This window comes from Sturnus vulgaris, chromosome 8, assembly GCF_052056855.1.
Source record: "Sturnus vulgaris isolate bStuVul1 chromosome 8, bStuVul1.hap1, whole genome shotgun sequence".
NCBI lineage: Eukaryota > Metazoa > Chordata > Aves > Passeriformes > Sturnidae > Sturnus > Sturnus vulgaris.
Genome location: NC_142250.1, coordinates 20769292 through 20792217, shown reverse-complemented (window position 1 = coordinate 20792217; position 22926 = coordinate 20769292). Strand labels below are relative to the sequence as shown.

The following is a 22926-nucleotide window of genomic DNA, read 5'->3' as shown; positions in this document are numbered from 1 at the left end:
GAAAACTGGTGTTGTTTTGCCTCATCCTGGCATAGACTCTGGCTGTGCTAAGCATAGATTTGGTAAAGGCTCAGCTCCAAGCAGAGAGCAACAGATACTGAGGAAGGCTCCTGGCAGACTAATCTTGTGTTACACTGGAGGTGCCACAAGATACCTTCTTGTTTTCCATTGAGAGGGAAGGCAAGAGTGATTTATGGGCTGTTCATAGGATGTTCACAGGATCCTGGCCAGCTCTGAAAAGAAACATGCACACTGTGCCTAAGGGGACTATATGGAAGGCAGTGGTGCAGATCTGTGTATACCTATATGAAGGTTTTTGAGACCTGGATTGAATGAGTATAACGCTTGCCAGGACATAAATAAAACACAAGATCATAGAATCAGGCCTGGCATACTGAATGACTTCTCAATGGTAAGTAATTTAAGCTAATATCCCTTTCTGTCTCATGCACTTCTTTTGCCCTGTCATGAAATTTCTATCCAATTCAATTTGTTGCTTAAGCCCTTGCCCAGGCTCTGATTAGACACTTTTCTCTCTGATATAGCATGTTCCTTTATCTAAGGGTCATGTAATTTCTGTCAACAGCTCTCAAATGAGAAGAAAATATATACCAGTATATGCATACCACCAGTATATGAAGTCTCCATTAAAGGCAGAGGGAAGAGAGAGAAGGAAGACTTACTTTCATTATAAATGGGACCAGGAACATAAAAGTTCAATTACCAGAATGCATTTGCTTTGTACATTTTAAACCTGTTGTAGCTACTGTAACCAGCACATGCAGTTGGGTCTAATTGCTGCTTTCCAGCTTGACCTAATTGAGGCTCTGATTTGCAGTCACCTTACCTCTGTGAGCCCATGTTTCATTACATTTTACCCTTGCTCCTGAAATCCTAAAATCCCCATGGGGAAAAATAGACTACAGCAATCTAGAGCTTTTGTGCATGAACTGACAATTCTTTCTCTCCTGTAAATTTCTTCATCTACCCATGAACAGTGAAAATACAGTAGTTTGACAAAGAGGTTTATTAGTTACCCCCAAATACTCCTTATTTAGGTAGGCATAACTACTTATAACTCACTGGGAGTTTTACTTAAACTCTGAATGGAAACTGCAGTGATATAAAATCAGCTTAGAGATAATTTCATAACCTAATTGGAGTGTTTATATTACAGGACTGAGCTATTCTCAGTCTCTGCCCATAATTGCAAAGAAAGAGTTCTCTGGTGAAGAATGTCTCAGTATTTTTCATGGAAAATTATTTCAAGAAAAGCTCTTAAAATATGAAAACCTCATGGTTTTAGCTTTAAATAAGCATTTCAGTCATCATAAAAAAAACCCTCTAATGTCTCCTGCAGCTTCGATTTCAAACACGTCACATTCTTCATTAAAGCAATCATTGTTAAAACAGAGGGACATAAAGCAACATAGGATTTATTCCTTCATTAAACTGATGATCCGTATATGAAGCCAATTAACATTATGAGTCTGGTGAACATCAAGTGTAAAGAGGTTACAGAAAATTAAAAGCAGTCACCTTGGTCTTTAGATAAAGAAAGAACACTTTTACATTATAAATTATAAGAGTGTCCAAGCGGGACAAATCGGCAAATTTGGTTAATTGGAAAATACATTTTACTGCACATGAATTAGGGTAAAATAACCTTTTAGCTCATAGCCTTTTTCTGTGGTCAGGTATTGAGGATCACGGGAAAGGAAACATTTGGACATGGAGAGGCAAGAGAGCCATTTCATCAAACTGAGCTGTTCCCTGAGTTCCACGAATGATCCCCTCAAAGCTCAGTGCTTCCAAGGAAAACATCAACTCAGTGACTTTGCTCAGCAGTTCAGCCCTAGGTTTTGTTTTCATGGGTGAAAGATGAGGTCTGTTTGTGTGTGCAGCACAGGAACTGTTCTGTTCTAAGACAGACACCATCAGCAAAGTGTCTATCCAGAATTATACCTACCTGGACATTTTCTTGCAGACCTAGTAACTAATATTGATGTCACAATAGTCATAGTAATAACAACAGTAATAATAACAGTAATAAAATTAGGTTTATGAAGGAGACTTTAAGGACTTTTCATAAAAAGGTAATTTTTTCCTGAAATATTGTAGCTCTGTATGTTATTTCATTCTTGTTTTTAGTGCTTGCCTTTAGTAGCTGGATCAGAGGAACTACCAGAGAAATACTAGACATGATCCCAAACAACTTACTGCATATTTTTTCCTCTATGGTCCCAGATTAGCAGGAAAGCGTCTGCAGCAGAGGGACACGGAGGGACACAGGAAGAGCTCTGCCTGCAGCCTTTCCCTGGGGAGGGCCGGGGTGCGGAGCGGGGCCGGGGCGCGGAGCAGGGCTGGGCTGGGAGCTTCATGAGCAGAGCTCCGGGCGCGGAGCGGGGCCGGGCACGGAGCGGGGCCGGGCACGGAGCGGGGCCGGGGCACGGAGCTCCATGCGGGAAGCTCCGGGCGCGGAGCTCCGGGAGCTCTCCGTGGTGCTGAAGCGCCGCCGCCTCGGGGCTCCGTCCGCCCGAGAGCGGCGCCCAGGACGCCCCAGCGCTAACTTTTAATTATGTTAGCCCCGCGTTTCGAGCATTAAAATTAAACAGACACAGAGCTGGCGAGAGGTGGGGGATTATATATTGCTTAGTTATCTCCTTGTTTTGCAGCTGCTGGTCCTTGGGAGAAAGTTGAGTCTCGACCGGCTCAGCGTTCTTCTGCTTCTATTTAAAAAGCAGCGACTTGGAGCACTTCCCCGCTCTCCATTCCGCCTTCTCCCCCTCCTGTAATACGCTGAACTTGCAGGCTTCAAACTGCTGGGGAAAGTGAGTCTTGGAGCCAAAACAGCAATGCAGCCCCCTCCATAGAGCAAGGCCTGAGAGCGCCATAATGAAGTTATTATTATTTTATTAGGGGTTCTTATGATAAAACACTACCTTACTCATCTCTTCCCGACGTCAGAGAAAAAGGAAAACGCACATCTGTCTCTGTGCAAAGGGATCCTGCGGTACTGGCCCTGTGTGGATTTTAAAGCTCAGGAGGGAGAGACTGGCAGGGGAGATCCAGGCAGCACCTCTGAGTTATGGCGTTCTTTTTAAGGTTACTTGACCAAAAGCTGGTGTTGCTATTTTATCGAGTGTAATCAGATTCAGAGCACTGGTCTTTGATCTTGCATGGTGCTGTAAAAGCCATCTCAATCCACCGTATACTTTACTGCTCAGAGACTTGCCTGGATGGTGAGCAAATATCTGCTGTCAAACAAAGATATTCCTAAAAGTGTGTCTGTAGACATGTAAACATATATAAAACACATTAGGACAGCCTTCTACATCTGTTACTACTATGCTAAAATTATAAGGGAATAGATAAGATAGGATCAGATCAAATCAATTTGTATCTCAAGTCAAATTAATTTTTGCCTTGCATTGCTAAAATAATGCTTCACAGGATGGAAACATAACTTCAACTTGAATATACATTAGGGGAATTTCCACATCTATGCCTAATGCAAAAGACAGAGCAGGTGATATTTCTAAGGCTTATTAGTGTTTATTTAATGAGATCATATGTACAGAATCAACTTTCCAAAGACATCATCGTTTCAAAATCACTATTTCTGCACCTGTATAGCCTGTATCCATCTCCTTTGCTCTGGTATGAATGTGCTGTCTTTAAACTCCCATCAGATCTAAGAGAGCCTGTGTAGATTTGCTCGCCCTTCCTGCACAGAACATTACAATCTTTATAAAATATTAAATTTGTGTAGTCTGCCGGAGAAGCAATTGTTCCAAAATAAAATCAGCAGTCTAGACGAAACATAGACACCAGAACTTATCAACAGTTGTCTGACTTACATCTTCTGATGCATCTTGAGTGGGTCATAATACCAACTTTATTTTCAGTGGTGCATAAATTAATTACACGCATTTAATAACCAAAATATCATTATATTCCCCCTTTAATATCATAAAGGCTTTACGCCAGGGAAGCACTTAATGTGCAGGGGGCCATAACAGGCTATTATCCTTGTGTAATGCTATTACAGAACCAATTATGCGCCATTATACTTGCTTTTTTTGCAGTTTATGTGATTTGATCCAATCCCGCGTCCCTGACTTGAAAATTTCATCTGGGTACTTTAAAGTCTAATTTTCACCCGGGCTGAGGCAAGGGCCATCTCTCTCCGCTGAGCCTATGTCTCGGATGCATTTTAAAAGTAATTGCGAAGGGTCCCGCCGCATATCATTTGCAGACGGGAAGCGAGCATAAATCCAGAGACCCCTCGCTGCGAACAAAATCAAACTTTGCCGTGGTACGATCGCTTGGAAAGGCGAGGCGTGTGCAGAGCGGCCCCCCAAAACCCATCCGGCGGCAATTACGGCAGCGCCGGGGTGCGGGCGGCGGGGCAGCGCTCGGTGCGGCGGGGCACCCCGGCCCGGGGGGGACACGCGGGGGGCTGCGAGCCCCGGAGCGCCAGCGCTCGGAAAATAATGGGAATGTGCTGCTGCCGTTCACATTCCTGGCGTTTGCTGAGAAATTACGTTTTTTTTCTTTTCATCCTCTCCACCCCCCCCTGCTCTGCACACCACGTGGGCCATTTGTAGGGCCCAATAGACCTATCCAAGTTACTCACTGTAGACAGCGCTGGAAATAATCAGATTAAGGCCAATTATGCGTGAGATTATAAAGGCAAGTGCTGAGAGGCAGAGCATGCTGTAGACAGATATAAAGACATCTGGCCACTTCCAGAACTCCACAGAGCCCTTCTGTCTCTGCAGCCAACAACTCACAGCGCCTTATTCTAAAGCAAAACACCCCAAACCTTACCGGTGATTTTTACTTCTGTTCGGTTTAGGTATGGATTGCTATATTAATGTACCTTCTGGATTTTTTTTTGTCTGTTTGTTTGTTTTTAGTATGACTGCATATAAATTTGAAGTGTTGTTTGGGGTTTTTTTCCTTGCCGAGGACATTGGCTCCCAGTGTGTTGGATGCTTTAAAAAGAAGGCAGCTTTTAGGTTTTATTGCTGTTTCATTTAGACAGAATAATTTAAATTAATTTTCTTTTAAACAGTTCAATCTTACCTACAAGCATTTTTTTTCATTTATGTAATTATTTGCTCCATAAAGGAATATTTGAGATAGATAGATAGATAGATAGATAGATAGATACATAGATAGAGACATTGCTGCATGGATAGATAGGAGAACACAGAGAGGCACAGAGAGACACAATCTGCTATTCCGGGCAGGAAAAAAAAACAAAAACAAAATAACAAAGTTTGGCTGATTCTGATTACTGTACACCAACCACAGAGTTTTCTACCTTTGGCTTTTTTAATTCGTTGCACAGGGTTAGACACTACTTTCTCTTCTTCCTCTGGGATGGGCTTTAGGGTTATCAGTGAGTTTCTTCAGGTGTTTTCTTCTGGCTCTTCACCTATTCTGTTCTTTCCCTCTATGTCTTCAGGTCTGCAGGAGGTACCTGGGCGGTGTGTCGCGGTGCCCGAGTGGGGAGCTGGTGCCGGTCCGTCGGTGCGGGGTGTGCGCGGTATCCCCGCGGGCTGGCCCCGGTCCCGGTCCCGGTCCCGGTCCCGGCCCCGGTCCCGGCCGCCGTCGGGCTCGCAGCCGCCAGCAGCGGGCACTCACCGAACCACAGGGCCATGTTCTACTTCCACTGCCCCCCGCAGCTAGAGGGTGAGTGTTGTGGCACAGAGATGTGTAAGTACAAGAGCTGAACTTCGAGGTGTCTGTGGGCGGGGGGTGCGCTAGGGACGGAGGGAGAAACTGTGACCGAACTTGCGCCACGACTGTCGCGTACAGATAAATGCTGAGATAAGATGCAAATTTATAGAGACAACTAAATAGCATCTTTTTCCTTAAGAAAATGCAACCCTATCCTCCTCCCCCCTCCTAGCTCTCCCCTCTTGTCATAGAAAGAAAAGAAGGATTGCACGACTTTAATTTTTAAAATTATTTTATTTTATTTTATTTTATTTTAGTTTTAATTTGATTCCTGCTGGAAAGGGCTTGATTTTACACCCCCACCCCTGTCATTTTGCCACCTGCCTCCCCTCTGTGGATAGCGATCCCGCAGTTGAGCCTCAGGCTAGGAGAGAGATGCTTTTCTCGCCTCCCAGCACAGATGTTGGTGTCATGGCTGTAATCGGGACACTTTCAGGACGTGGTCACGCCTCCTCCCTCCAGCCAAAGGGACCGCATAAATCTTTAATGCTATTTTGCAAACATTCTGTGGGAGGATGGGGAAAAATGAGGTATGACAGAAAAGAAAAAAAAAAAAAGCGGAAAATAAATATTTGGGAGGATGTTCTTCTTTGTGTTATTGGTCAGAGACTTTTTGATTTTTACTATTATTATTATTATTGTTGTTGATTTCCTTTTTTAAAAACTGTCAGCCTTCAGGATTTCCGAGTGTCACCCACCCCCGGAGATGCCCAGGGCCCCCGCTCCCCCCGGCCGCTGCTCGCAGAGCGCGGAGCATCCCCGGAGCCCCCGGCGGGGCCGCCCCCCGTGCCCGGGCACCGCCGGCGGTCCCGCGGCTGCACGGCGGGGAAAGCGACCCGAGCCCGTAAAATCCCCGTGTCCGGCCACCCCGCTCCTGGCACGGGAGTCACCCGGCCAGAAAGGCGCTTTCCCTGCGGCGGCGCGGCAGGAAGAAGTGGTCCGGCGGTTTCATCCCGCTTCGGGGGAGGGTCAGCCCCTCGTTAAGAGCGGCTTCCGAGGGTCAGCAGACCCAAGCCGGTTTGTGCATCCCAGCTGGAATATTCGCTCCCCAGAGTTTTCTCCGGGCGGGACAGGGGAGCCAGGCTGGGCAGGACAGTGCGAGGGTCCCTCCCGCCGGTGCCACCGAGGTCTGAGGCGGCTTTGTTTGCTAGTTTTTGGCAGACAGCTTTGGAAACGTGCTCTTGTTTTTGTTTGTATGTTTGTTTGTTTGCGGTGCGTTTGTTTCTCCGGTGGCAGCGTGGGGCCAGTGCCTGTGTTTGGCGACCCGAGACGGGGAGCGGCCCCGCAGGCTGAGCCTCTCCCGGCCGTGTCCGGGGCCGGCCCTCGCTCTCCCGGCTTGGGCAGCACCGGGGCAGGGGGAAGGGGCGATCTGTCCTGCCAAAGGGTGAAAAAAGCGTTGGGCATCACAAGTAAAAAAATAAAATGAAAAAGTACCCTTCCGTCCAACCCCCCCCCACCCACCCATCACCAAACCAAAGAAGCAGAAACAGAACCGCTCTGTTGGGCCAGTGTTTGGGCAGCCGGGGAGGTCCAGTGCCGCGGGGAAGAGACTGAGTTCTGCGGGTACCGGGACAGTGTTTTATTCCATGATGAGCCTCTCCCAGGCCCACATGTGCGAGGAGAGGGCTCGGGACCGTGTCTATCTTCCAAATAATGCTGCAAGATGAGCGGCGACCTCTAGTCCACGTACCCCAGAGCACTCCAGGGGCAGGTCTGCGAGCGGGGTCATGGGGACACTCAGCAGCGCTTCTGGGGGCTCGGGTACGTTTCCGTTCCGTGAGGGTTTATTTTGGTTTGGTTTTGTTCATTTGTCGGTTTTGGTTTGGGGATTCTTTGTTTTCTTTTTTTTGGTTTGGGGTTGAGTTTTGTTGGTTTTGGTTTGTTGGTTTTTTCCCCCCTTTGATTTAAGTTTTGAGTGGTTTTTTGGTCTGTTTTGTTTTGTTTGTGGTTTTGTAGCCTGTTTTGTCAAAGAACAGAAAGGGAGTGACACATTTCAAACACGGGCACGCATGGATTGATGTATGACTGGGGCAGCCACGAAGGCCAGGGTGTGCTCCGTGGAACGTGGCATCCTGGTGGGCACCCATCTGCCCTCTCCCGACCTCCGCCGGGGACAAACCCCCGGTGCCCCAGTGGGGCCCTCGAACGCCGGTCGAGGAAGGGCAGGGAGGCCTCCTCCAGCCCCGCTACCGACTGCCGGCGCTTCAGCCTGGCCGAGCCGCCGGTGCTGGGCTGTACCGAGCTCCCTGTTCTCCTCCAGAAGCCCGGGTGAGCAGACGGGGCCGGTTTGGGGTGCATGGAGAGGAACCTGCCGGCGGCCCCGCTGCCTCCTGTCCGGGCAGGGCTCCTTCGGCAGACGGGCAGGGCCTTTGAGAGCTGCCGGCCACACGCCTAGGTCAAATCTTCTTCTCTCCTTCCCTTTAAAGCACAGGTGGCCTGAAAAATGTTGTTTCCGGGGCCGGGGTGAGCTCCGGGCGGCAGAACCGCGCGGTGCTGCTGGAGCCCCCAGGGCACAGCGGAGATGGGGCAGCACTGCCCTCCCGACGGGTCCGTGCCCCGGCCCTCGGAGATGGGGCAGCACTGCCCTCCCGACGGGTCCGTGCCCCGGCCCTGTCCCCCCGGGCACTGCGGCCCTAACGCGGCTCTCCGTGCCCCCCAGGCGCTGCCCCCTTCGGAGGTCACTCCGCCGGCGACTTCGACGACGGGTTCCTGCGGAGGAAGCAGCGCCGCAACCGCACCACCTTCACCTTGCAGCAGGTAGGAGCCCGATTCTCTCTGCCCCTGGACTCTGCACCCTCTGCCCCCTGCTTGCCTGCACCCTGCCTGCTCCCAGCCCGCTCCCTGCCTATTCCCTGCCTATTTCCTGTCTGCACCCTGCCTGCTCCCTGCCTCCTTCCCGCATGCCCCATGCCATGCCAGCCCCATCCTGCCTGCCCCGCTGCCTCGGTGCCCCTGTTTTCCTCATCCATGCCTGGCAGACACCTCCATGGGACGGCCGGATCCCTCACGGATCCCTCATGGATCCCTCACGGATCTCTGCTCTCCTTCCCTCCCTCAGCTCGAGGCCCTGGAAGCTGTTTTTGCTCAAACCCACTACCCGGATGTGTTCACTCGTGAAGAGCTGGCCCTGAAAATCAACCTCACGGAGGCCAGGGTGCAGGTAAACATCCTGAGGAATTACTTAACTCGGATATTCAAACTGGCAAACTTTTTTTGATTTTTTTTTTTTATTTGACATCATGACTGCAGAGTGCACATTTGGCCAAAGAACGCAAATGAAGACGATCTGTCATTTTCATGATGCACTTTAATAACATCAACATAATGTGGAATATTAGATTAGGTTGATTAATCGGTCATTCATAATTAACTAGTGATAATGTTCTACACTAATTTGTCCGCGTCTCCAAGGTACTAAATTACATCAATGCACATCCATTTCCTTGCTTTTGGAGGGGGGGCGTGGTGCAGAGAAAAGAGCTGAGACGTGATTCTCCAAAGCAAGTATGACCACTGTCGAGCAGTGGGGTTAGACAACTGCAGGGAGCCCAGCTGCCAGGAGCAAAGCTTCTGCACCTCTTCAACTTTTCTCCTTTTCGCCTTCTTTCTAAACACTTAATTTAGGCAGCTAAAGAGCCTGCAGAGCAATTCTCACACCTTTAATATGGTCCAATAAATACCATTGGCCATGATTATTCTTTCCACAGCTACACTTTTCCAGCCCTGCCTTTTTTTCTTCTCCTCACCTTTTTCCTTGTTTTTTTAAATTCTTCTTTTCATGTGTTTGTTTTTCCATTTCCAGTCCATACGTATGCGTACATGCTTTGCTAAGAGAAGCAGTCCTGCAGTTGTCAGAGATGGATGCCTGTAACTCTTCAGGCATCCACTACAGAGTTGCAAACCATTTTTTGAACACAATTATGCATTCATTTTTATTTATGGGGCTTTTCTGCACACTGTTCTTCTATTTTTTTTTTTTTATTTAGGTGCTTGGGGTTAAGACTATGCAAAGATCTAATTGTAGGAAATATAATAGCTTGCCTTTTGTTCCCTAGGGTCATGTTAGTATCTCTTAAAACCCAATGGCTGAAGAGAGATAATGGAATTCACCACAGTAAATTGGGGATTGTAAACAAATTATTTCTCCTATAATCAGATTATGTGATCCTGATTATTAAATCTGAACATGAATCATTGGTCATATGCGGACAAATTAAACTGATTATTATTTGGAAATGAAAATCTCCTTTTACCACTGCATTGTAGGTACTGGCTTAAAAAAAATAATAAAAAATGCCATTTTGGCTATTGGTGCCTAAAGACTGAACTGCAAATTGAGATAAATGGGACAATTATCGAGCATTCAGAAGTGGAAGATCATAACTTCTTCCTGAAAGGTGCAAGGGTGAGATAGGGGTGGTGACAATTAGATTGCTGAGGACTGGTGTTTAGCCTTGTTGTTGGCTATTATGCAAACAGACAATAGATGCAAGCATTTGTTTAGCCTGCTTTCATGCAGGGACATGGGGAAACACAGAGGATGGGAGATATGTTTACATTTATACCCCTTGCTCATTCAAATATGATTAATGTGCTATAAAGCAGAGTCTTAATCGAAGATGATGTTGTCAAACAATAACTAAATAGGGAAATAAACGACTTCATCATGCTCTTTCCTCAGAAGCAGGCGAACTGTCAGTGCAAAGTCATTAAAATATGATAATGAAAAATAGCTCAATTAAATATTGTTATAGCTGTGACCTTCATTCAATTAAGACACAAGAAAGTGTCTGCATTTTGCTTTGCATTTAACTGCTCTAAATTTAGAATATAGATAAAATCATTATTCAATGTTTGCTGATACATGCAATTAAAAGGCACCTAACTAAAATGGAATTGGAGAAGGAGAAGAATAATAATAACAATCTCGCCTATACTTGAATTCGTGTATTAAAATGTGGATTTCCTGACCTCAAAAGATGCTTGGCATTTTCCACCTCAAACGTGGTGCTTTCAGCATATCGGCTCCAAGGTTAATAGAAAAAAAAAAGTTTTCAGACTAATAGTCAGGTGATAAAATTAAGAATATGAATATTTGTTTTGCATATAGGGAAAAAAATAAGGTTAGGAAATTGGTATTCTATTCTGAGGTCATAGTGTGGCCTGAGGTGGAGGCAGCTGCACGACCACATTATTGAACTGCAGAATGATGTTCCAAAATTAGTACCTATCAGCTTTTGTGTCCTCTGAAAGCAGACTGGACATGAGAGGAAGAGCAGCCAGTCAGAAAATGGTCTGGGTAAGATGTCCAGATACACACCTTTTCATTTCTGACTTCTCTGATTCTAGCAGCAGCTGATGTAAAGACTTACACATATGCTTTCATCAGAATGCTTAGATGTGTATTTAAGACCATCCCTATAAAAAGGCTTTTAGATATGTTAAAGCGTAGAAATCAGTGAGAATTAAATGTGTCTGTGAAGGCTTGTGATTAAATGCTTTGCTAACTGTCAAAGTAGTATCAAAACTATTGCTTTTAAAATTTTTGTTGTGACATGCCTTTTGAATGCCTTTAGACATTTCTGGCTTGTTTTCCAGATGCAGAAATATTACAGATACAAATGTAATTCTAAAACTCAACTAGAACAGCAATGGGGATACAAAATAAGAGGACGATTTAGCCAGGATACTAAATGCCAGATCTCACTAGACTAACAATTTACAATCTCATTGCTTCACATTTGGCTAAACTTGGTTTTCACCTAGGATTGCTCTTCTGCTCCAGGTGTGGTTCCAAAATCGAAGGGCTAAATGGAGAAAAACAGAGAGGGGTGCTTCGGACCAAGAGGGCTCTAAGGAAACCATGGCTGAGGTGGCACCTCCTGCAAGGAACTTAAATTCCCCTTCTCCGACAGATCAAACCAGGAATAAAAAGGAGGGTCTGGAGATCCAGCAGAGGTAAGAGTAATGCATGATATCAGCTGCCTGCCTGTCTGTGGGGCAAGAATGCCTCATATGTGTGTATGTGCCTACAGATTTGCTGCTATGCCTTGACCTACAGGTATCATCTTTAGAAAATTAGGCGTTTCTTGTGCAATCCACTGTTCCCTGTGGAGATGCTGAGGAGCTGTTGGCTTTGGGAGATTGATGTTGTCCCGCCAGGGTCACATCTAATGTGATGCTGAGACACCAATGTGTTTGTGTGCATGCACAAATGGAATCTGCTGGTTCTGGTTTTGTAAGGAAGTTGTTTTCTTTTCTCTGTCAGCCTGAGTCGAGCAGTGGGCCCTACAGGACCCTTCTTCCCTTCCTGCCTGCCGGGGACTCTTCTCAACACAGCCACCTATGCACAAGCTTTGTCCCATGTCGCCTCTCTAAAAGGTAAATTACTTTATTTAACTTAGGGGTAAGCTCAAAGAGCAGCCCTTTCAAGCTAAGTGGCATGGTCCCACTGCCCTCTGTCAGGAAACCTTTGGGAAATGGCAGATCCCTCTTTCTGTTTGATTGGCAGTATTTGCACTGTCTGATGCTGCAAGTGCCAAAGTGAGTCTCCTGTTGTATCATGTAGCATCATTTGTGGCAAAACTCCTTCATTTTACTCTGACAGCTACTTTTTGTGAGGTCAGGGTTTCTCTGAAGGACTAAGACAGGTAGAGTTTGAGAGTTTTTGTTGTAGATGCTTTTTTTAAAGAGTTAAATTTATTCTAATAAATTAGTTATATACATCCTTTTGCATTATGTAGTACCTGGCACCATTACTGATGCCTCATCCGCTCTTTGCATGTGGTTTCCTTTGCAGTGCATCTCTGCACAATCCAGATCCTTCTCTTCTTGGACAGTAGGTCCCCTTTGAGAACTTGAATAAAGCATGTTCCTGGGGACAGGGGAGGATACAAAGTAATTCCTCACGACCTGGGATCCAGGCTTCGGGAAGGGTACATCCCTTGTCTATATACTTTACATCCCGTGTCTATATACTTTCAGTTTCCAAAAAGCAGCAGTATGCATCTTTTAAAAATAAATCATCTACTCATCCATTAGCTGTTCTTAGTCTAACAATTTATAAGACTAAGGGTGTAAGCAGGATGAATTCAATTTATAGATTTATAGGATGAAAAGACTCATAGCAATGCCAAGCACAAAGAGGCACATACATTTGCTCTGTGCCCCGATGTGCTGCAATAACTTGTGAGGAAAGTTTCCCAGTTAAATATCCCCCACTATAAAGAAAAATATCCTCTAATACATCTCACTATATATATATATTCTGGCATGCCTCATGCTCCTTGTATTTCCAGTTAAATCAGCACTGCCAAGGTATATTCTTGAAGCAAATGTTTGGAATTCCTGAGTTGTGTGTTAAATTCAGTGTCCTGCCCCATGCATCCCCTTCCCTCCTCCTTTTGAAAAAAGCTGAAGCCAGACACATCACATAGTTACTGCTCTTTTGGTAGGTGTGGGACCTGGAATTTTGAATCAAGAAAGGACACACAGGTGTGACCTGAAATCTAAAAGGCTTATTGTCACCTGTAAGTGGGCAGCAGCTGTTTGGAGTGCCTGAGTCCTCTTGATCTCTGCCTTGTGAAGTCTTGGGGTTGCGAATTTTGACTTTTTCTATTAGGCAGGAACAGCCTCTCTGGAGTAAATACAGCTGAAATCTTTCAGGCAAAAAAAATGTTAATTGATGAATGTAGTCCTAGACAGGTTGAAAAGTGTGGGAAAAGGGTTGTATTCAGTGAATAATGTAAGTGGAAGTAAGTGGGGTTTTGTCCTTAAAATTTATGTTCAAGCATTTTCCAAACTAAAAGCATCAATTAAAAATTGTCATGAGGGGCTGGTATTTTTAGTTGGTTGGGTTTTGTTTGTAGTTGGGTTTCCTTGTTTTTGTTTGTTTGTTTGTTATTTATTTGGAAAACTTCCTGATACTATTTTCTTTGATTTTACAGCTTAGCCAATAAATTGAGAAATTAGCTCTTTTTAAAATTAATTAGCTCTTTTTTTACTTGATTGAAGTTTTACAACCTAGGGGCAGAAAAAGTTCTATTCCTGAATCATTTGTAGATATTAAATAGTCAGTTTCCCAGACTAACAGACAGTGTCCCTGAAAAACTGGTCCCAAATGTAAATAGAGACTTTTTCTTTATACAATTTGTGTAGGAATGTTCAGCTATCAAATACCTGCATATTGTCTTGGTGAATGTTGTCAGTTATGCATGCAGTTCATTCCTGAAATATCTGTTTTATATTTCCTGCCTGGCACTAGAAATCTCCAGGTACATGCAAGGGGACTGGGATAAAGTATTATATTTTGATTTTATGAAATCCAGTTACAGATTTGGGCATCTGCCTTTCCACCTACCAGGAGCTGCCTGTGCCTGTCAGTGCACTGCTGTCCTTGCAGGGAGTTGTAGCCTGAGCTGCTGCTTTGAGGGGAGAGCTTTTCCTTCTGCTGCCAGCTCTGCTGCTAGGTCTTAGTAATGTCAAATTCTGGCTTTGGGGTTAAAAGGGAAGAACTTATTGCTACATGAGGGACCAAATCTGATGTATACAAGCAGAGAATAATTGTAATATCTTTCTTGTGGTATTGATATATGGAGTATTGTGTCCTCCTTCCTTGGCTCATCTCCACAAGTTCCTCTTTCCCCATTTCTCCAAGTGTACTTCACTGGGGCTGGGGTAGGGCTGTGCACAGCAGTCACTGAGCTTTGGTCCTGTTAATTGGTGACCAGGACAATCTCTAGAGCTTCTGAGTGGCCCAAAGGTATCACAGGTCTAATGCACAGTTTGTTTTTCTTTGGTATGGAAACTCCAGGTGAATGATGGTTCATTTAAACCAGTGTATTTGAGAGCACAAACAAGCTCATGTGTCAGTCTGGAGGAAAAGATAATGTTTGTGGGAAGGAAGGAAAGGACAAGGACAGACAAGTGTTCACAGAACCTTAATATGGCTGTCGGTCATATGCTCAGTTCAGTTTGTTTGACTCTCCCTTTTCCTTTCTGTTTGAGACAGGAGCTGTGTGCATGTGAGTAATAGTGTATGCCCTTATACATCTTAATTAAGGGACCCAAGCTTCTCCCTTGAAAATCTACTTGCATTTTGCTGCAGAAATTATGCCAGAACCCTGCCATAGTCAGTCTGTAGGCACAGGATTTTATGTCACACAAATCCCATAAAACTCAGCACAGGGCATAAAGTTATGAGCTGCTTGTTTTTAGGATTGCTTGGATAAGGGAAAATCCAGAAAGTAGAAAAGTTTTCCAAAATTTTGCAAGTTTTATTGAAGAGTGAAATGACTGAGAGGTCTTCCCAGTATTTATCTTGTGTCAGCCATGCTTTGAAACTACCAGGAATTCTCTGTGCTTTTGAAAGCAAAATAGTTGCTCCAGAATCAAAGCATTATTTCACTACAAAATGATTCATGACCCTGCTTTCTTCTATGCAAGTGTCAAACCAAATGCAGCTCCTCTGTGTGGATCTTGTAAATAGATATGTATTCCCACCATTGGGAGAATGATCCTGGCCAATAAAGAGAATCACATTCTTCAGTGCAGCCATAAGAGCTGCCTGCAAAAAAAATGAGCACTCTCAGCACATCAGGTTCTGCTGGGCAGTGTAGGTTGTTTTCTCACCCTTTTGAGGAGACAAGATGTGCTTTGTTGGACTTATGAGCCAACACTTCGCTGGTGTTAGTGAATAATATTGGACTGAAGCTTTAGAAGGAGACAATTAAAATCAATTCAGTGAATAACAAGTGATGATGGTGATGTAAGTAATTAATAATTATCTTATGCTCTCAGGGACCGTTTTCATTCTGTCATCTGGGAGTTCTCCATCTTTAGTAAAAAAGCTAATACCTCTCTTTCTCTGACTTTGCTTGGCTCCAGACCCAGGTTTCCAAAGCTACATTTTTGTGCTTAGACCACAGGGTTCTGGGATCTAATTTGTAGTATAAAGATGTAATACTTGAGGGTGAAGTTGGTCTACAAGAGACAGGAAATCTCAAGACAGCCGAGTATGTCCTTAGTCCCTGGGGCAGGCACTAAGCCTGCAACTTTGCTTTTGGAGACTGTGAAGTGCTCATTAGGCTTGCCTCATGTGGTTCTGGACCCCACATGTGCCACTTCTAGGATATGGGGATATTGTTGGAGCATGAGAGCAGGTCTGCTCTGATGAATGAGAAGAAAGCTATTTTCCCTAGGCACTATGCCCCATGAACTCTGCTGTGTCTGAAACTGAGATTTTTTTTTCCATCAAAGAGAGGATAGTGGCACCACAGGATGTTCTGTTAATAAAATGGGCTGGCTATACTATGCAAAGAAAACTGTTATTCAGAATATAGACTTTTCCAGAGAAGAGTATATTATCACTGCACAGTTTTTCTCAGTTTCTATCAAATATTCTCTGTTCAGTAATACAACAGACCTTTTCCTGCCTTCTGTCTCTCTGAAGTTTAGCACACTGGAGGCTGTACTCAGTAGAAAGCATCTCTTAACTACTGTATCATCTCCCTATGTACTATTCTGTCAGGAAATACAATTCCTCATTTGAAAAATTAGCACAAGGTCATAATTTCTGGGGTATACAGTGTTTCCTACTTCAGGGGTTTAGTGCTTCACCAATGGCCATACTCAGGAAAAGACTGACACACAGAGATGAAATTTCTGATGTTCATTACTCTCTGAAATTGCCCTGATTTGACAACTATGCTACTTCATTGTGGTGACTTCGACAGTTCCATGATCTTCCAAGATGAAACACTTACTGTAAGCCAGGCATCTGCAGTCCATTTAGTAGATTTAATTGCAGACCTCAAAGATGAAGGGAAAATACTTGTTTTATTTATGGGCTGTATAACTATAGAGTCATCTGGAGAAGCTAGTGTTCTGTGCAGAGAGAGACCTCAAAGTACCTTCTTAATGGATGACAGCATGGATGCAATTCATTAATGCAGAAGATGTTATTAATGGGTGTAAACAAGAATCTCCGTTTTCCAGCGGATGTGTTCTACCATTCTGGTGGCTGAGGCCAAGAGTGTGTCTGTTACGTTCCGCTGAAATTTCCCCAGACCCCATGATGAGTGAAGTGTATGAGGAGAGAAATAATTACACTTGCCAGGGAATTACTTTCATAATTCACCACAGCTCTGCTCTGTGCAAGTTATAGCTCAGTTGGTTTTCACGGCACCTCCACACCACTGATAGAGAAGCAGGATTGCATTATGCACATCCAAATGGGTATTGCAGGGCACTGTTGAGGAGGCTCCTTTATGGTTTGCTGCTACTGTGGTTGCTGTTCATATTAGGGAGGCTTAATAGCAGTATCCAGTAAAAAAACCTAAAACATAACTAGAACTGCCCGTCCATTACATTTCAATTTCTCTTATGGAAAGATGAAGGGAATTTGCCCAGTTCCATTGGGCAATTCCCATTGCCAGCACTACAAAAGAAGTGTTCAAGGACCTAACTCACCCTTGAGCTGGTGTTTACTGAACTGAAGCTCCACTGTTTACCGTAAGACTGGGGAATGGGAATAAAACTCTTGGGGTCCTTTATTTTCAGGGTCATTCTTGATTATGGACTTACTGTCTTTTCTTATGTAACATAGCCAATATATTAAGTGGGTTGGTTTGGCATTTTTCCTAATTTATCTGCCACTCTGACTTCAGAGAATCTAAAACATTTCTTTAGTTTGCTGCAGATGCACACACCTTGAGAAAATTATTTTGATTCCCATATCACACGTCCTCAGCTCTAGCACTGCCCTACCTCACAGGTAAAGATTTTTGGTCTTTTTCACAAATATTAGGAAATACACAGGTATTTGGAGCCCTAAGAGCCATGGGTAGGAAATGGGATGCTGTCTTGTTCCTCTGGGACAAATCTTGATTCAGTTAGTGGACCTCAGCTGGGCAGGCGTTCCTGTTGATGAGATTGCCTAGCTGACAGCATTCAAAGGACTGGTTCTGTTCTCCCAGATTTTTTATGGGCTTTGCTGCTAGCCTTCCTGCCCTAACAGGCAAGTCCTGGCTTCTGAATTTTTTTTGTTTTTGGAGAGTACTGTTGGAGAGTACACAAATAAAGGAGGATGAAATCCTCCAGTTCCGGTGTCAAGTTATTTAGACAAAAGGGCTCCTGATGATAGAGCAACTGAGCCAGATCATCTGCTCTTTGTTGTTTCCACTGGGCATATAGGGGCCCATAGCCAAGGAGATGGAAAAATTTTAACATTTGGATTCTGCTGTCACCTCTGAAGTGCTCTTCCAGCCTCTGCCAGCACAGGGTACCTCCCACATTTAACTAGTTTCTCAGTAGAAGGAGAAAACATCCAGTATCATTCCAGCAGCCTTGAGGCTACCCCGAATTAAACTGGGACCATCTGATGCTTCTCCATTCCAGGCCTTTCTTGTTCTGAACTTCCTGATTCAGAGCTCAAGAAGATTTGGATAAAGCCACTTTTGTGTTTCCTGCTTTTGACTTAGGCTTTAACAGGCGGAATGTTGGTGTCATCTGTGAAGTGCAAGAGGGAGCTTCCTTTGAATCAGCTCCCACTGGTAATCAACGCTATGAACTTGAGGTTGCTGTTGACCTTCCAATCCTTATGAAAGGGATTAGAGCTGAAGAAAACCAATGTGACTGCTATGAGAAGATAACAATAATTAAATCAAACATAATATTTTCTCTGAAAACTAAACCGTGTGTGTTGATATATGAGGATTTTAAATGGGAATTTTTCTCTCCTTCCCTCCGTGTCAGGTTGTCATTCAGCTGTCCATATCAAATGCTGATATGAAGAAATAATGAAAGAGGAAAGGAGTGTGGGGTTTCCCTTTTGGAAAGACTACCTATTAAATTCTTTAAGCCCTTGACTTGAAATACAAAGTACATGTTTAAAAATTTATATTGATATTTATGTATCAGCATCTGCCCCACTCCTATCCCTCACTTCCCACCTGAAACTGAACCATGGAACTGCACAAAAGAGTCCACAACGAAAAATGTAGATCAAATATTGTTACAATTTAAATGTGATGTTGGCAGAGACAAGACAAAACTAATTTAATTTTTCCTGTCAGTCTCTGTAGTAGATCAATTAAACTGCCAAGTGGATCAAATATTTCAGACTGTATTTATTACATTAAGTATTTATGTTCAGGCTGGGCATTTAAAGTATGATCTCATATAGGAATAGAAGGAGGTTAGATCAATCCAGCAGAATTTGCTGTAAGTTAATGGAAATCTAATTGTGTATTTTAATTTTGTGTACGGGAGACAGTAAGTTCCTGAAAGAAAGCAAACAGTACCCTGTCTGTACTGCAGCAACTTGATACAAATCTGTGAAACTAATCTCAGATTTGTCACAGATGTTGGTGGGAGCTGGATCGAGGTCTAGGGCTGACAGCTGATTTTGATGGGAGTTGGATGCCTGAAGTGCTCTGAAGATTTGAAATAAGTAGGAACAATTCCTTCCTTTCCCACTGTCGGCTCAGGACTACTGCAATAAGATGTTAAAAAGCACTGCTGCCTGCCATATATGGATGCCTCTTTCCTGGTCAGCATCACTTCTCTGGAGACTGTGGGCTGAGTGAGGGGCAGGTAGAGACCTTGGACTCCTGAGTGTCCCACTGTTGGTCTTGACTTTGTGCTGGCAAAGTCCAGTGCATTTCACTGGACTCATTACCTGCAGATTCAGGTGATTGTAAGGTAGAGTCTACCTTCTTTACAACATACATTAAAAAGGAACAGGGCTAAATCCTATTCTCCTCTATTCTAGCTGGAGCAAATGATGCCTTTTTCTTTACTTTTTCTCTCATGTCTGAGCTGTTTGCAAGTATTTTAATCCCAGTGGAAATGAAAGGAATGGTTTATGGGTGAATTATTGCTAGAGATAGCTTAGTTTCCACCACAGGTAACTGCACCCTCAGGTTGCAGAGCCACTAGGTAATATCAGGGCTAATTATTAAGCAAAGAGCTTAGGCTGGTACTGAATACTGATAAATATTTTATTCCTCTAACAACGGTATGAAAATTATTCTTAGGGGATGGAGTCAATTCCTGCTGTTTTGAAAAGGGGGAGACTGCTTTCCACTCCTCCCCACCTCCCACTAAGCAAGGTCTGTGCCCACTCCTGCATTAGTCACCGCAGGCCAGCCCTCCCCTCAGCCTGGGAGCTGAGCAGCCGTGTGTGAAAGCCTCATCCAGTTTGTGTTAGAAAGCAGCAGAGCAAAGGCAGCTGATGCTCTCACTGGCCTCCTGGCTCCCCCATCTCTGAGCAGAACCTGAAGATAGTGGGACTTGGTGCAAAAGATCTGCTGCAAACTGCAGGGACTCTGAAGGGCCTCTCCTCCCTCTTGTTAAAACAGTGATTCAACAGGGCAAAAAATTACTTTATGAGCATGGCTGGTGGTGGCAAAAACTGTAAGTTGTGTTACTGAGTAGATATTATTATAAACCCTCCTTCTGACCTGCTCAAAACAGCCACATAATTGAAGACTAAGCTTCCTAGAGCTAGAAGCAAAATAAGCAGGGATTTCAGTCAAGTGTTGAAACTTGCTTGTGTTTAAATGCCTGGACCCATGGAAATATTGGTCAGCTGATCGTGTGCATTATCAGAGAAGTATTACAAGAGAAAAGGTTTCTTTCCATTTATATCAACAAGCTGTCCTTTGTAGATGCTGTTTTTTGAAATACAAAGAATACTTTTTCCTGAATGTTACTGGCAACCACAAATCTCTGACAATTGCTCTGGAGAAGTCTTGCCAGCACCTTAAAAACAAACAACTGGCTGCCTTCATTCCTAGCAGATGGGTGCTGACCCGTTGCTACCAAGAACAGAAGTGTAAAACTCTGTAGGTTATTAGTTCCATCACTTAGTCATGAGCCATTTAACTCAAATATTAACTGCAGAAATTAAAGCAAGTCCTTGGCTTGGAAAAGATCAGGGGAAGATACTGCATTGTGTCAGGATGTGTGTGGCTGGGCTGTTTCTTGTTGAAAGGTAGTATATCAGCAAAAGACAGGCTTTTGGCAGGAGTGTAGATGAGGTGTGGCCTCTAAGACCCCTGGAAAAATAGTGACTAATGATGTCTGGTTTTTTAACCAGAGAGTAAATTCAAGAAGTAGCTCAGCCATGCCACCCTGCCTTCCCATCCTACTCCTCTAACACACGTTCCATCGTTCAATAGATGCCTCTAAGCAGAGTACCAGCGTGGCTTTTTGGATGGACTGCATGTCCTGCCCAGTGATCAACCTACACTTCCAGGTGTGCTTGTTTGGGAACTGGCCCAAGCTCCAGCACTATCAAAGAGAAGCCAGAGGAAGAGTCTGCAGTGTCCCATCTCAGGAAGGCAGCTGATGGAGTGAGGACTGCCTCTGTCAGTGGGTTGCAGGGAAAATTTTGGCTTCAAGAGAGAGGAATCACTTCATCCGCTCTCCAGTGTTTACTTGGCTGCTTGGAACAGCCATGTGTCTCAAATGACAAGGTAGAGATGCTCTGACCCATTCTCCTGATGGGACTCTTAAGCTGCATCACAGCAGCAACTTTAGATAGCCTTGGCTCACTTGTAGAGGCCATTCTCTCTGAGGTGTCACTCTTAAGCACCACAGACATGGGTAAAGGTAGAACAGACTCCTGCCTTGTAGATACAGTGCCAGTAATTGGCAGGGGCCTGGCCAAGGAAAAATATCTCATTTTACAGTGAGATAAGAGAAGGTCATCATAACAAGTGGAAAGTTTTCACCCTTCTCTCTGCTGTAATCTTTCAGGCAAAGATAAGTGACAGATCCCCTACACTCATTCACCAGATGCTGCTGACCACATTAGTGAAGCTCAGTGTGCAGGTGGAGGGCAGGGGACATCTCCAGCATAGGGCTGATGGCAGCCACAGAACAGCAGCTTGATAGGAGAGGAGGGAATGAGCTGAGCCTTGCTTATGAGGAAATCTCATGGGTGATCTGAACTTAACTGCTCACTTCTGTCTCTACTTCCCTTTTGCACTCTGTCACCCTGGATGACTCACAGTGTAAGATTCTTCTTACAGAAGGATCAGCAGAACAGGATATGGGTTTTCTAGCCCTAGTGATCCAGAGGACACCTGTGTACTCACTAAAGGTCAACATACCCACTAAAGGTATCTTGGTTTGAAAGATAGGTGTCTGCCAAGAAAGGCAGGAGCCTCTTTTTAAAATGGAGAATGTAAACCCCCTCCCTCCAAATTATTATAATTTTGAAATTATTTGAAAGAGGCTGTCAGGCCAATATATGGGAATAGGAATAACAGTTATTTACTAGGAATATTAAAATAGAAGTACAGTATTGCAGAGAACAAACCCAAAACACTGACAGAGTCAGAATACAACCTGACACCCTCTCAGTCAGGGTGTTGGTAGTGATCCCAATAAATGCTGGCTGCAGTCCTCCTGCAGGTTCAGCTGAAGCAGTGGTCCTGTAAAAGGGTGCAGTTTCCCTCCAAAGGTCCAATGATTATGTGGAAAGGTCCAGTTTTCCTCTGGGATCCAGTGTAAAAAGGCTGCCTTGGTGTTCCAGATCTCAGTTTTTATCTAGATAGGAAAGGCTTGGCTCCTCCCCCTGGCTGGAGCATCTCCCAATGGGATGATGTAATCTTATCAGTCACTCAGTGGGACTCAATGGCCCATTAACAGAAGATATCTTCTGGAGGAAGGAAGGGTTGTGGAAAAGATGAGGATGACTGCCCCACCTGATTTTAACAGATGGCCCATTAGCAGAGGATATCTCCCACAGAGATCAGGATCACTGCCCCACCTGGTTTCAACAAATGGTGATAGAATACACACTTTTGGACACATCCTGTATTGCAACCTAAGAAAAAAGGTCACCCCCAACTGTGTCCTCTTCAGACCGACCATGGAGGGAACAGACAGCCTCCATGACCTTCCCCAGCAGTGACAGTGCCTTCTCTGCTTCCTCCCCAGGGAGCCCTCTGTGCTCGTGCTGCGTTCCAGACCCCATGGGGCTCTCCTTCCTGCCCACCTACGGCTGCCAAAGCAACCGCACGGCCAGCGTGGCCGCGCTGCGCATGAAGGCGCGCGAGCACTCGGAGGCCGTGCTGCAGTCTGCCAACCTCCTGCCCGCCAGCAGCAGCAGCAGCAGCCCCACTCCTCCTGCCAAACCCGGCCCCGAGGGCAGCCAGGAGCAGC

General features: G+C 44.7%; 1 protein-coding gene across 1 annotated transcript in view; it reads left to right on the top strand.

The window, feature by feature from the left end:
- Window positions 1-5669: 5669 nt before the first annotated feature.
- The window catches only part of DRGX (dorsal root ganglia homeobox), a 17304-nt gene continuing 47 nt past the window's right edge, over window positions 5670-22926 (top strand). The window contains exons 1-6 of the mRNA XM_014875303.2: window positions 5670-5703; window positions 8411-8508; window positions 8810-8911; window positions 11537-11709; window positions 12020-12132; window positions 22702-22926. The exon at window positions 22702-22926 is cut by the window's right edge and continues 47 nt beyond it. Of these exons, the coding sequence (XP_014730789.1) occupies window positions 5670-5703; window positions 8411-8508; window positions 8810-8911; window positions 11537-11709; window positions 12020-12132; window positions 22702-22926 (745 nt within the window). The remainder of the gene's footprint in view (window positions 5704-8410; window positions 8509-8809; window positions 8912-11536; window positions 11710-12019; window positions 12133-22701) is intronic.